Below are 15,525 nucleotides of genomic sequence, written 5' to 3' on the forward strand. Positions count from 1 at the left end.
ATTCTTTTAATCCTGAAGACTCGGGGAAGCAATGAGATCTCAGCAATTGAGGAATAAGAAATCTGTAGCAAATATCACAGTTAATATGAGCCATTAAAAGTATTTCTATTGGGCTCCCCTGGTGGCGCAGTGGTTGAGAGTCCGCCTGCCGATGCAGGGGACACGGGTTCGTGCCCCGGTCCGGGAAGATCCCACATGCCGCGGAGCGGCTGGGCCCGTGAGCCATGGCAGCTGAGCCTGCGCGTCCGGAGCCTGTGCTTCGCAACGGGAGAAGCCACAACAGTGAGAGGCCTGCTTACCGCAAAAAAAAAAAAAGTGTTTCTATTAAAGTCAAGAAGAAGACAAGTCTGTCCACTGCTTGGCTAAATATTATAGATTAGATCCTAGTCAATGCAAAAAGAGAAAGATAGAATAGATATGATTAGAAATGGTGGGGCAGACTCATTATTTGGGCATTTTCCCTTAGTAAACCCAAAGGAATCACTGACAAAACTATTAGAAGTTGTACAGTTGTTCCTGGGTGTCTCAGGAGGATTGGTTACAGGAGCTCCATGGATACCAAAATCCACAGATGCTCAAGTCCTTTATATTAAAATGGTGAAGTATTTGCGTATAACCTTCATACATACTCCCGTATACTTTAAATAATCTCTGGATTATCTGTAATACCTAATACAATGCAAATGTTATGTAAATAGTTGTAAATACAATGTAGATACTATGTAAATAGTTGCTGGAGTACATACAGCAAATCAAGTTTTGCTTTCAGAACTTTTTGCAATTTTTTTCTTCTGAATATTTTCGATCTGCAGTTGGTTGAATCTGTGGATGCAGAACCTGCCGATATGGAGGCCCAACTGTAATCAAATTAGTAAGATGCCCAGAAAGAAGAGCAACATTCAAAAACTAAAATCTTTTCATGTCAAGCAATAACCAATTAGAAATTATAATACAAGCAGTACGTTTATATAGTATAATTCTAATTTTGTTATAAAAAGGTCTGTGTGTACCTAGAAAAAGGATTAGAAGAGAACCAATCAAAAAGTTTATCTCTGGGTGATAGGATTAGAGATGAATCATATTTATCTTTGTATTTTTCTATATTTTTGAAAACATCAATATTAAGTTTTAGAACAGATGATAGTAAGCAGCAATTTAGAAAACTTGTGTGCTAAAATGAAGGCAAGATACATATGTTGGTGTTTCTACTTATAGATAATATGGAATAAATTGCTTCTTAAAAATATAGTTTTCTCTTCTGATACTGTAACACATTCAACCAATATCTATTTAGAAATGTAACATTCTTGTTTGCCTCTTTTCTTTGAACTAAGAAATATTATTCTTTTGTCTACAGGCCACCAGCATTTTATAACAGTGCCTCACCACCAGGACCACAATTTCAGGAAAGCAGCCCACATACTCAACATATGTATAGTTCTGGGTCAAGTCCAGGTCCCGGACCTAATATGTCTCAGGGACACAATAGTCCTGTGATGCACCCAGGCTCCCCTGGACATCATCCATGCGCAGGACCTCCTGGTCTACCAATGCCGCAGAGCCCACCTTTGCCGCCTGGTCCACCTGGAATTGTAGGCCCTCACAGTCAAGCGGGAGTACTTGTTCAACCGGATACACCTTTGACACCACCAAATATGAGTGGTGCTTACCATTGCCCTGGCTTTCCAGAACACATGATGAAAGTACCTAGAGAGAATCACTGTTCTCCAGGTTCATCACACCTGCAAAGTCCTGGTGAAATGCAGCTCAATACCAATTATGAGTCCTTACAAAACCCAGCTGAGTTTTATGACAATTACTATTCACAGCATGCTGTACATAATTTTCAGCCACCCAATAACTCTGGTGGTAAGCTTACCTTTTGAAATAACTCATTTCTAATTTAAAATATCTGGAGTCCTATTTTTCTTTAAAAGCATGGAAAGAATGCATGTTTTAAATAAAGCAACGTAAAATGTGATGAAATTGAAACATTAAAATATGATTTAAATTTAACCAAATATTTGTAACAATAGACCTTTAGATAACCTTGAAAAGTGCTTACAATCACATAATAATCTGATAATCAAATGTGATATTACTGTAACTCAATTTCTTACAACTCACAGTGGTACTTGTCTAGTGGAGTTTTACGCTAAATCAGTGTCTCTTTCCGTGTTATGTATGTAGATGGGACGTGGCATGGTGAATTTGCCCAGCATCAGCCTCCTATCGTTCAAGACTCACCTACCCGCGGGAGTGGGTCTGACAGCAGCAGTAATGTGACAGGCCATGGCCCCCTGCCTGCACCAGGTCTCCTCCCTGCAGTGCAGAGAGCTCTTTTTGTTAGACTTACTCAGAAATACCAAGAAGATGAAGAACCAGGCAGCACCCAACCTCAGAGGGCACCAAGCAAGGAAGAAGGTGTGTCAGGTGGTATGATAGCATCTTACCTATTTGGATCACTCAGTTCCTGAAATGGTCTTGAATAAGTTAAAATTTGAAAAAGGAGTTCCTGTGAACTATCTATTCTATTTCCAATTTATCTCATAGCTCCTATCTTCTTGGGATTGATTGTAGTTTCCAGTGCCATTGATGCATTAGTAGTTAATTGCAAAGGGTTTGATTTGAAGCAATAAAGAGACTGAAGCTGGAGTGTGAGGCCTGGGCAAGCAGACTTGCTATTATGCCTTTTTTCTTTTTTCTTTTTTAAAGAAAATAAATAGAACAGGAACAAGATACCTTCCAGTTCAGGAATTTTAACCTGTAACTCAAGCTCAAAGTTATTTGATTATTAGATTTTCATGGGCAGAGGCTGTATACTTCAGGTTCTGCTATGTTATTAAGGAATATTATTTTTAATTTAAAAGACTACGTGGGGACACTAAGTTTCCCTTAGTATTTTTGATATTGATATGTGTACAGCAATTAGTTAACTCAGTTAAGGGCAGAGAACTTTAAATCACCCAGTTCTTCTTATGAATTACAAAATTGATGTTTGGCCACTCTTAAACATGAAATTTAGGGCTTCCCTGGCAGTCCAGTGGTTAAGAGACTGCACTTCCACTGCAGGGGAGACGGGTTTGATCCCTGGTCTGCGAAGTTTTGCATACCTCGAGGTGCAGCCAAAAAACAAAGCCCCATGAAATTTATGAATAACTATGTAAAACTAGATAACACTAGGTAGCTACAAGCTATTATATAAACATTGTTATGTTTTCAAAAAAGGTGTTATTAACTCTTCATTTATTTAGCATGACAGGGAAATGAGGAATTTCTAATAAGTTAATTCCTGTAAAATTTATGTGTACTCTTTTAGGTGCTAATTTTAATACGCAGCCATTTTAATGGTAATCTTTCTTTAAAGTAACAAAGCTTTATGTTTTCATAGATAAGAAAATTAAAACTTTTCTACATGATACAAAATTTTATACTATAATACTATAAAATTGGTAATGTTTTATGAGGCTTGTTTTCTCGGAATACAGAAAACTTCTTAAACAGCTAGGTTTTTTGTGTTTTTGTTCATTGTTAGAAATTTTATTGCCTGTATAAATTTTATTTGTCCTTTGATAAAATGCTCATAGAAACCTCTTAACTATCATTTTCTGTCTAATATCTGCTTTCCACTGACCTTTCTCTACTGTTCTACTTTCTTTCTGCTCTATATTCATTCTTATTCCAAAAAGAATTTAAGACTGCTTATAAAATACATTGATATGAAAGTGAAAATAAAATAGCATCTTACCTATTTGGATCAGATTTGGATTGTCTTACCTATCTGGATCAAGTACCAAATTCTATGAGGAGTGAAGCTCCTATACAGAAATATTTAAAATAACTACAACAGCTGAAAGTGAATCACAAGTCTAGCTCTAGACTTCCTGGAAGTCAAAGGAAAAAAAAAAGAAAAGAGATCCGGTGTCTAGAAGTAGTTTTTTCAGACACCGAGATATGAGTAAAACTTTTTGCCATTGTGATATAATATTGATATATACTATTTTAAGCCACATCCCCACCCTAAATACGAGTGCTTGTTTTTGTTGTTGTTGTTGTTTTGGTTTTGGTTTTGGCTTAAACAACAGATATTTATTGTCTCACAGTTGTGGGGGCCAGGAGTCTGAGATCTAGGTGTCGGCAGGGTGGATTCCTTCTGAGGGCTGTGAGGGAAGGATCTGTTCTACGTATTTTTTTTTTAACATCTTTATTGGAGTATAATTGCTTTCCCGAGTGCTTGTTTTATCAGCACTGTTCTGTTCAAACTAAGTGTGTAGCACTAAAGTTCGATGTTGTGGAAACACATTAGTGAGCAGTGAGATGAGGTAAAAGTGAGAATATATATGCTGTTCTATTGATCCAAGATATTCTAGGATACGTGTGAGTATGTGTACATATGTTCGTGTATATGTATTATATATGTATATATATATACACATATATATATACACATATATACATATGGCCAATTCAGAGATAACCTATGTGTGTTTTAATGGCGAGGAAGGAGACTCGCCCTCCTGAAGCATCAGTTTTTATTCCCTTCTCTACTAGAGAGAAGACCTCTGATGGTTAAGCGTCTTAACATTGTGCCTAATACACTAGGGTTACATAGGCTTTAAGAGTAAGGCCCAAAGTGTTCTCGTAAAGTTAAAGTATATAAATTTTAGGCTTCTTTGTTGTTTTTAATTTAATGTTTGAATAATTAATATATTCACACAGGTCAAACATCTAAAAATATAGTATGAGTGAAAAGTCCCCACCTGAGCCCACACTTGCTCGGTTCCCTTTGCTTCCTTAACCATAATTGTTAGTGTTTTGTTTTCTTTCCAGGTATTTTTTTTTATAGCTCTCCCTTGTTATCCTGATAAATCCAGAGCTATGAAGTTTAAGGGATTAAGCTATGAAGTTAAATCCAGAGCTATGAATTAAAGAGAGCCAAAACATTTTGGTATTCCTTTTCAAGAGTGTTTTCCCTTCTCCCCCAGCTCTGTCTTACCACACATTTCTGAGCTCCCTTTGATCAGTTGGAATTAAAGGTTCAGACTGTTCTCTGACTAGTAGGACATTACACATGTTCTAATATCATACTTCTTTCTTTATAAAGTATAGTGACTGAATTGTTGATTGTTATACCACATCTTATCTTGTTCCAGTGTTGAAACTCTGTCATTTCTATGATGCGTTTTCTTGAAGTTAGACTACACTTATTCAGAAATAGTATATGTGTTTTTTTTCATCTTAATTAAGGCCAAATATGAATGCTTCATTCTTTACCATAGTTTTTGTCTGCATTTAGATGATACTGTTAACTGGTATTCCAGTAGTGAAGAGGAAGAAGGAAGCAGTGTCAAGTCAATACTGAAAACATTGCAGAAACAAACAGAAACTTTAAGGAGTCAACAACCTTCCACAGAACTCAGCACTCCTACTGATCCAAGACTTGCTAAAGAGAAAAATAAAGGAAGCCAAGTGGTTGACCCTAGACTTAGGACTATCTCAAGGCAAGACGTTAGAAAATCTTCTGAGTCTACCCCACTGGATCTTAGACTTGCGTGGGATCCCAGGAAATTAAGAGGGAATGGAAGTGGTCACATAGGTTCTTCTGTTGGTGGAGCAAAGTTTGATTTACATCATGGAAATGCTGGCCCTAATGTCAAACACAAAAGAGGAGACGATGACGATGAAGATACAGAAAGAGAACTGAGAGAAAAAGCTTTCTTAATACCTTTGGATTCTTCCCCTGGTATAATGCTCCAGGATCCAAGGTCACAACTGAGACAGTTTAGTCACATTAAAATGGATATTACCCTAACCAAACCCAACTTTGCAAAACACATCGTGTGGGCTCCAGAAGACTTACTTCCAGTCCCTTTACCTAAACCTGACCCAGTATCTTCAATCAATTTACCTCTGCCCCCTCTTATAGCTGATCAGAGGCTCAGTAGGTTGTGGAATACAAAAAGTGATCTTCGTCAAAGCACAGTGCCCACTGATGCAAAACTAGCAGGCAAGGCCAAAATTAACCCAGCAAACAGAGAAGGCTACCTAGAACAATTTGGAGACGCACATAGTTCAGGAAGTAAGTTAGGAGACCCTAGGCTGCAAAAAAGTTTTGATCCTAGACTTCACAGACTGCATAGTACAGAGTCTCATCAAGCAGTTATGAAGGATTCACATACATCAAAGGGTGCCCCTCATGTAGCCAGATCAAACTCTGGTTCATCACAGCCCTTAGGGGCAGTATCTAGCAATTCTGGTCCTGGGGCTTTGCCGCCATATGCCCCTAAACTCTCATCTTCAGCTGGCCTTCCCCTGGGAACTCCAGGTTCAGTCCTTAGTGCTATTAGTTTGTATGACCCTAGGGAGCATAGTTCATCATCTACATCAGAGCCAGCAACAGAAAATGCAGAGAGCCAGAAAAAAAGTGGTTTAAAAAGTAGTGATAAAAACGAGCCTCCTACTGGAGAAGCAGTCCTACCACAGAAAATCGCTCCAAACGTGGACGTCCCTGTTGATGGGCCAGCTGACCCAGAGGCAGATATTCTTGGGAGTTCCGGTACCGTTCAGGTCCCAGCAGTGCACAGTCTTCCGATTCAGGCATTAACAGGCTTAATTAGACCCCAGTACAGCGATCCAAGACAGTCAAAGCAGCCGGGTCAGGTGAGCCCCACCCCAGATGATGACCCTCGTAGAGCAACAGATGACAAATCTCTGAAAGAGGTTTTTAAAACTTTTGATCCAACTGCTTCACCGTTTTGTTAGCTATTGTGTAATTAAGCAGTTCTTTTCACTCTTGTGACTATTGCAGTCCCCTGCTGTTTTGTAACTGGTTTACCTCTATAGTTTATTTATTTTTAAATTATAAACACTTTTCAGCTGCTAGTATCAGAACCACATGAAGTTATATCCTCTAAAGCCTGTGGTATTTTATATAATATTTTTATAATTTTAAGAGACTGTAGTAATTGACATAGAAACCTATATATCACGTTAGCTTCAGTAAAAGTACTTTTATTGTAAATAAACCATCATGAACTCAACACTCTGCCTGAATATATGCCAGTTGTCTTTCATAATCAGTGTTTAGATAAATGATTACCACTTTTATATGGTTATTAGTTTCAAGCAATATAATGTACATTACTTTTCAGAAACAGTATTTTGACTAGGATCCTATTTGTCAACACAGAACTGATTAATATGTAATGCTGACTGCTAGCTAAAATGTAAAATGAAGTAAAACATTTTTAAAATCATAATTAGCAGAGCAGTTCATGTTTAAGGGCATCACTTTTATTAGTACTGGCAATATTATTTGTGTAAATGAAGCATTTGAATGTTGTACCTTTTAAAAGTATTTTATGGTATACTGTATCATAGAAGTTGGAGATATATAAATAGAATGTTTTGCTAAAATGAAAAATTCCCGAGTTCTCTAACATAACTTTTTAATTTTTCATATTAATAGTTATGAGTTACTGCTGTGTTACATTATGATGTTTATGCGTTTCGATGTTTTTTGTCTTTAGCAGCATAATTTATATTACTTTTTCAAATGATGTAGCTGCAATAATTGTATTCATCATGACTTTGGCAATTTTTAACAAAATTTTAAAAGATCCAGTGAGTCTGTGGTGATTATTTCATTGATAATGTTTTAAATGTCCAGGTTCTATATTTTTTCTTAAATAGCGAGAAAACACAGAGATGGTATAGTCAACTGTATATGGCTACCAATAAAGAATCTCTTTCAGATCTCACCTGACTGGCATTCTATAACAGAGGAGACTGCCTGGTGTTTTAATGTATTCAATGTCGTCATAGTTTGGAAACCTCCTGAATTGATTAGAGGTTGTATTTTTATGAAAAATAATTTGTACTCATTCTTGTATATTTATTGCAGTATATAAATAATGGCAACCCTACCTGTTTTATACATATATTATTGATAACTAAAACTAAGTAGTACACTTAGTTTCAGGCTAAGTGTATATATTAATATCTTGAACTAGAGGTATGTGACAGTATTTGCTAGTAACAACTCTAATAAGTAACTTGAAAAGGAGTATTTCATTATAAAAATAATGGAAGTAGAGGAAATCAGTCCTTGAGAAGTGATTTTTAAAATATACAGTAAAATATTTATGTGGGAACCTAACACTCAGATAGCATATGGTTTAATACTAATGTATATCCTTTCTATTCCCTTCCTCACTTTTTACTTTTTTTGCCCTGATTCCGTGCTTAAATGGGGTTGCAGTTAAGTGAACAAGAATTCTGCCTGCCTACCTAAGAAGTTCATTGTGTTCTAAGTGGAAGGACAGTTGTTCAAGGGAATGTGAGTTCCTACTATTTATACTTTGGTTACCTTGTAGCCTAAAGTGGTTCTGGATAATGTTTTGGGGTTAAAAAATGCAGTTTAAAGCCATGATAGAAAGAATTTTTTGACTTACTATCCAAACGAACTTTATTGTTAATTGAAAAGTCAATAAAATGGATAAAACTGACAAAAAAAAATATAGACACATTTATATTCCTAAGAATAATATTCCTTTATCAGGATAAAATCAGTAAAATTGCTGAATTTTAGTAATTAAATTGAAAATTTTAGCAAATCTTTAATTCATGATTTTGTAATTATTGTTAAGTGATGCTGTTTACATTTAAAATATCACACAAAAAAAGATAATTTGGATGTTAAAGATCAAAATGGAATCCAAATTTTTTTCCAGATTCTTAACAGAAGATCCTTTTTACTAAGAGAGATATTAAAAGATTAATTTAAAAGTAAGATTTAAAAACCATTAATACTTACTTACTAAGTAAGTTCATTTACTTAGTATTCTTGAGCCCCTATTACATCGGCTAGTGGCCTGGAGGCTATTTTACAAGAAAGTTTGAACTTACCTTCAAATTTAACAATATATTTTTTATGAAAATGTTTTATTTATGTTTAAAATAATGATTTTTTATTTGTAATGCTTTTTAATTGAGATAACTTTAGGGAATATTCTATTATATCCTATCAACCTGGATTATCTTAATATCCTTTTTTCCCATTTTTTTACCAAAATTTAATAAGTAGCCATTCTCTCTAATTAATAAGCTCCTTGTAAGGTGAATTGGTGTTTTTAGAATCCATCTAATTTGATTTACACTATTACACTGAAAAGTACATTATGTCCCTATTCTTAGAAGCCAAACATTTACAGATAACAGAAATAACTGTCTTTAAAGAGTCTGCTAGACTCATTGGTTGAGATGTAACTTAACTATTCATACTGGTTTGTGAGAGTTTTATACCTGTTCCCTTTGATGTTGAATAGAGTGGGATATATCAGGGTGTTGAGTTGGGATATCCAGATGATCATAATTTAGATTGAGCAGCTACTTTCCCATGTCTTGTTTAGTTTGCTCCCAACTCCTATCTCTGGAGGTTTCCTAGTTAGGACCTCATTCTGAATCTTGAAAATGAACCAAATGTTGGAGTGATTTCAAACTCTGCCTCAGCAGTTAGGTCTGTTGCTGTACAGACCCTCTGTGTTACCCAGCCATATGCACTAAACCCCAGAATTAGGTTGCAACCAAAGTAGCCTAATTATGAAATGATGTTTGCTTAGGTTTGTTTGTCTTTTAACTTGCCTTAGGAGTTTAGTAGTTTTCCTTGCTAGTCGTACTTACTTTAAGAGTAGAAGAATAGTTGATTAGTAAAAAAAAATCCTGTATGAGTGTTCGTATAAGCTACTTGCTGAATTAATTAGAAGAGAGAGAGGGAGGAAAGGAGAACTTATGAGGGCTAGAGGTTTATGACAATGAATTCATATTCTTGTTCTGAATTGATTTATAGGTGTTTTATCTTAATGTCTAGTTCGTTTTCTGTGAAATGGGTATAATTTTGACTGTTTACAGATTTGATGTAAGGAGTGAAGTAATTATCATTTTTAAGTATTTGTAAATATAAAATTGCTTTATGACTTTCACAAACGTAATCATTACGTTCCCACTGGGTTTGCATTAAGTTGTACAGATTCCGAAATAACATGATATGGTTTGTGTGATGCACCAGTTCTATGAAGTTTCAGACGATACACATTTGAGACACAGTAGAATTGCCTGAGAAGTTGTTTCAGAGAATATTAACCCATCAAGTTGGCAATTTCCTTAAACATTTTGTGTATCAGTAAAACACAGGACTTTCCTATTTTAGAGCTCTATGGACTTGTAGTGTCTATTCAAGATCTGACCGCTCTGCCCATTTTATGCAAGTTGGATATTGATGGAGGGTGAAAATCCTCTGATAGTCAGTGTCGTATGACGTATTTGCTTGAATCATAGCACGTGTGTTGTGGGCGAAGTGGCCAACTCAGTCAGTATAAGGGCTGTTGGCTTTTAGAAACACTAGGGATGTTTACTCCCACCTCTTAATATATATTTCTGCAAGCATGTGACATTGAGGTCTTTCTTAGTAACCATTTGCTTGATATTGATAAAGGTACATTTTCCTTTGGTTAATGGCATCTTGACGTTGGAAGTTCCTACGGATCTAGATGTGAGGGCTTGTCAATGTATTTCCATTTGCACAGGACAGAGTCTTACGGTGGAGATGTTCTCCCTGAGCTCACCCTTCTGGGCTGAGGGCTACACCTCAGAGGGGTTGTCTGTGCTAAAGGCTGTACCTCGGCGAGGTGGTCTGCAGTCAAGCAGTCCACTGATAGGGTGCCTGCAACCTTCAATATTGGGCTTTCTGTGAATTTCTAGAATGAAGGGTTGTAATTATCTTTTCAGAAATGGTTTGGCAGCACTTGATGCTGTTATGTTCAAAATTTAGTGGTCATTAGTAAACTTAATTAGTTTAAATAAGGCTGAGTTTAGGAAATTAAAGCTTTGACAAAATGTAACCAAACAGGGTCTGAGTGTTTAAAGCTGTTTTTCTCACTTATGTGTTAGGACTTGGTGTTTATGTAATGTCTCTTCCCGAAGTAGCTTACGTGATTTGCAGAACCAGCGCCAGTAGCTACCAATCGCTGTTATTGCTGGCGTTATGTTTTCGAGTATGTTATTTATTAGCAGCGTCTGCCAGTTGTAACAAAGTCCAAATTAACCTGCCTTTCTTGGAAAGGACACATACCTAAGAAAGGACTTTAAGTTAATGTCAACATAACATTTAGAATTTCTTATTTTAAAATAAGAAATAAAAAGCACATTTTAAACTGTATTTTATGCTTTTGGAGGCAGAACCCATATGTGTCTCCTTGCTTCTCTGTTTTCCCATTGCAGCAAGCCTAGTGCTACGCACACCGTGGGTGCTTTGTTCCCAACGTCCATCCAAGTTTAGATTTTGCAGGTGCTGTCATCTGTTAGAGTAGATGCGACAGAGCCATTCCATGATCGTATTAGAAAGAGTACAATAATAAATTATACCTCCTTCAGTGGACACAGGGCACCAACCTTCTCTTTTTTTGTCTCCCCTCCCCACCTCCCACCCAAACAATGTGAAAGTAGGGTTATGGCAGCTTTACTTAGGAGTTATATGTTTCTACAATAGTTCGTAATTCTATGAGTCCTCCAGACTTACAAGATAATTTTACTACTTCATTGTGGAAGTTTGAATAGATCAGTAATTTATCCCCATAGATCTATGAAGGGTTCTTTCTGTAATCTGAAAGAACTCCATGCTAGAGTCTTATGTTTTTATGTTAAAATATATTTCTCTAATTTCCCCCTCCTATTCTCCTCAAAATTCAACCAAAATTATGAAGATATGCCTAACCTAGTGAATATCCAATCGCATTTTATCCTAAGACCATTAACTTACCCTTTCAGGTCATGAATTGGACTCTAAATCTGGGTCTTGTGTCTTGTCCTTAAACACCCTTCCTTACCCTTTAGAACAGAACAGTCATGTGCTACAGTTGTGAGCATAAAGGAAATCCGTTTTTTCCAACAACTATGAGTTCTTGGAACAATATCTTGTAGCTTGGTTTATCATTGGATCTCTTGTTTTTTTAAACTTAGAATTTATGAGAAAAAAGTTAATATATAGCTTGTTATGGCATTTTAGAAGAAAATCTCCGGCTCCACGCTCCTTGGCTCATTACTCTACTGATTTTAATACCTCTGTGAGGTTTTAAAGGTTGAGAGGAATGGCGAAATTTGTGTTAGATAATATTATTTTGTCAGTGATGTGATATATAGGTTATTGTAAAGGAGTTAAATACACACAGACCCAATTTTTGAAAATTAGTCATGTTCTTCCCAAACTTCCATTACAAGCAAGATCTTGGGGTTTGTGGTCCGTGATAGACTATACATTTTATGTGCTTTTTAAGTAGAGAAGGTGAAAAATAATTAGTATTGCAGATAAGAGGTCTTAGTCCACCTATATTTTATAGGAATTTGCCCTCCAAATGTTTGAGAGAGAAGTCACATAAGATAGGAGAATATCTTTTCCTGAAGTAGAATGAAATTTCCTTTAAAAGTGACAATCAAGAAATAGTCATTTCTATACTTACTTGCCAAAGTTTTTAAAAAGTTTATGTTTCTTACCGTAAACCCAGTGCTCCTCCACCAAGGATTCAGAAAGGGCTCAGTATAAAGCCAGGGTTCTAGGCCATTTTGCTTTTAGTCTAGGGCTGCTGTGCTTGCACATGGTAAGGGCATTGATGGCACTTGTGTCCTAGGATGTCATGTGTCTGTGTGTTTGGTAGGAGGTGGTGTTGTGTCCAGATTCCTGGTCGCCCACTTTCTATCAGATTTACAAGCACCATCTGTAAGGTAGGCTGAAATCCAGATTAAACCTATGCAGTATGAAGTAGTGGGTTTTTTTAAACTTCCTACTGTTAATTATTTCAGTTCCCCACATTGTATCTCAAATGGTGGGGAAATGCTGCCTTGACTGTTTCACTTTGGAGGGTTTTAATAGATGCCAATTTAGTAGATTAACTAAATTATTAACCTACTGTCTGTTCAAAAGACACCAGCAAAGGGTGTACTTGGCTGAATTGATAAATTATTCTACACGAGGACTAACAAATCCCTTGGTAGCATCAGGAATATCTTTTTTTTCCCCTTCTCATTTACTAAAAACTTTTCCAAGTTGCATTCTGTTGTTGCAAGTTTCTGTAGTTTTCTTCTGTGACATCTTTCTATTGTCTGACTTTAAATAAAAATGTTTCTAATAATATCTGTCTGGCAGTGCATTGCTTTGCTTTAATAAATCTTCAGTAGTTAAAGATAGGGCATTGGGGAGCCGTGTACTCGTATGAGAGTTTGTAAATGGAACACCTCCAGGTCTTCCTGAAAGAAGGGGACAGCAGTAAACTGTCCTTCAGGTTATCCTTAGTGCACAGAGAGTGTGCTTCACTTAACCACAGAGATTAACAGCATTTAAGGCCCTATCCTGCGTAAGGGAGTACCCCTTACATTAGCTTAAATCAATTTTCTGTTAAAAGATCTGAATCTGAGAGGTTGCTAGCAAATGTAATGCTTTGGTGTAGAACAAGAGCTCTTCAGGGTCAAAATAGGATCTCATTGCAGGAAAGGCTCTCAGAGAGCAACTGGTCATTCTTCCCTCCAAGATCAGGAGCAACAAAGAAGTGGCTAGTCACGCTTCCCTCAAAGGTCAGGAAGTATCATTAAAAGGTGTTTTCTGACTTCTGTTCTAGTATGTTCAATGGCCAAGGGCACCCTGTCTCAAATAAGGGAACCTAGTAGATTACTGGATTTAATTACGGAGCAACTCAGATTATCAGAAACTTCTTCCTTGAGAGCTAGCGTGATCTGGTCCTGGTGCAGTCTCTCCTGAGCAGTGCAACGCGAGGCGAGTTAGGACTTCAGTGAGTATCACTTTCCTCATGGACAAAATGGGGACTCATCACTTATTAAAGAAAGATTGTTTGAGCACTTAGCATTTGCTATTATGTTTTGAGTTACAGAGATGGGTAAGATAGACTGCTTTTTAAATCAGACTTACTACAAAGTGAGTGAAGTCACAGTGCTTTGCGGCTAATATCAAATGATCAAGTGCACAAGGATATGTTTTAGAAAATGACAAGGAACAAAAAAAAAGTATGGTGGACATAATGTTACATAATTCTTTCAAAGCAAACCATGCCCGTCTCTAATATCCTCACATTGGTCATGGCTCTGCCCCTTAAACTTCATCCTCCACAATGGCACATTCGTCTGCCCAACATTTTAGAGCCCAAAAGTGTTTATGATAATTACAGTAAAACCTCAATAAATGATGGGCAGTGTGCTTGGGGATTAATTAAATATTCACCATGTGACGAACACGCTGGTTACTTTTTTCTACTACAATATATTCTTGGATACCCCATCAATAAAATACTCAACAAATATTTTTATTGAGATATAATTGACATGGAACATTCTATTAGTTTCAGGTGTACAACATAATGATTCAATTTATATATGTATTGTAAAATGATCACCACAATAAATCTAGTTAACATCCATCACCCCGCAGTTACAAATTTTTTGTCTACTCTCAACAACTTTCAGATATGCAATACAGTGTTATTAACTGTAGTCACCATGCTGTATATTACATCCCAGGACTTACTTATTTTATAACTGGAAGTTTGTCCCTTTTGACCTCCTTCACCAGCTTTGCACCCCACCCCTCCCTGCCCCAGCCTGCCTCTGGTAACCACTAATATGTTCTCTGTATCTCTGAGTTGGCTTTTTGTTTTTGTTTTTTAAATTCCACATATAAGTGAGATCATTCAGTATTTGTCTTTCTCTGTCTGTCTTACCTCACTTAGCATAATGCCCTCCAAGTCCATCCATGTTGTCACAAATAGCAGGATTTCCTTCTTCTTTTATGGCTGAAAAATATTTCACATTATGCATATGTACCACATTTTCTTTATCCATTCTTCCATTGATGAACACTTAGGTTGCTTCCATGTCTCAGCTATTGCAAATAATGCTGCAGTGAACATTAAGGTGCATAGACCTTTTCAGATTAGTTTTGTTTGTTTGTTTCCTTCAGATAAATATCCAGAAGTGGAATTGTTGGACCATTGGTAGTTCTATTTTTAATTCTTTAAAGAACCTCCATACTGTTTTCCGTAGCGGTTGAAGCAATTTACATTCCCACCAGTAGTGCACAATGATTCTTTTTTCTCCACATTTCCACTAACACTTGTTATTTCTTGTGTTTTTGATAGTAGCCATTCCGACAGGGGTGAGGTGATATCTCGTGGGTTAGATTTGCACTTCTCTGATGATTAGCAATATTGAGCACCTTATCATGTACCTGTTGGCCATCTGTATGTCTTCTTTGAAAAAATGTCTGTTCAGATCCTCTGCCCATATTTTAATCAAATTGGTTTTTTTTTCTTTTGCTATTCAGTTGCATGAGTTCTTTATATATTTTAAATATTAACCCCTTATCAGATGGATGGTTTGCGAGTATTTTTTCCCATTCTGCAGGTTGCCTTTTCATTTTGTTGATGGCCGATAAATATTTATTGACTGAATGGACTAATTTCAACTTAG

At 36.5% G+C, this 15,525-nt stretch overlaps 1 protein-coding gene across 1 annotated transcript in view; it reads left to right on the forward strand.

The window, feature by feature from the left end:
* ZC3H6 (zinc finger CCCH-type containing 6) overlaps positions 1–8,537 on the forward strand; it is a 53,830-nt gene extending 45,293 nt beyond the window's left edge. Inside the window, exons 10-12 of the mRNA XM_060027362.1 lie at positions 1,358–1,869; positions 2,191–2,424; positions 5,297–8,537. Of these exons, the coding sequence (XP_059883345.1) occupies positions 1,358–1,869; positions 2,191–2,424; positions 5,297–6,762 (2,212 nt within the window). The 3' untranslated portion in view covers positions 6,763–8,537. The remainder of the gene's footprint in view (positions 1–1,357; positions 1,870–2,190; positions 2,425–5,296) is intronic.
* Positions 8,538–15,525: the final 6,988 nt, after the last annotated feature.

This window comes from Delphinus delphis, chromosome 12, assembly GCF_949987515.2.
Source record: "Delphinus delphis chromosome 12, mDelDel1.2, whole genome shotgun sequence".
NCBI lineage: Eukaryota > Metazoa > Chordata > Mammalia > Artiodactyla > Delphinidae > Delphinus > Delphinus delphis.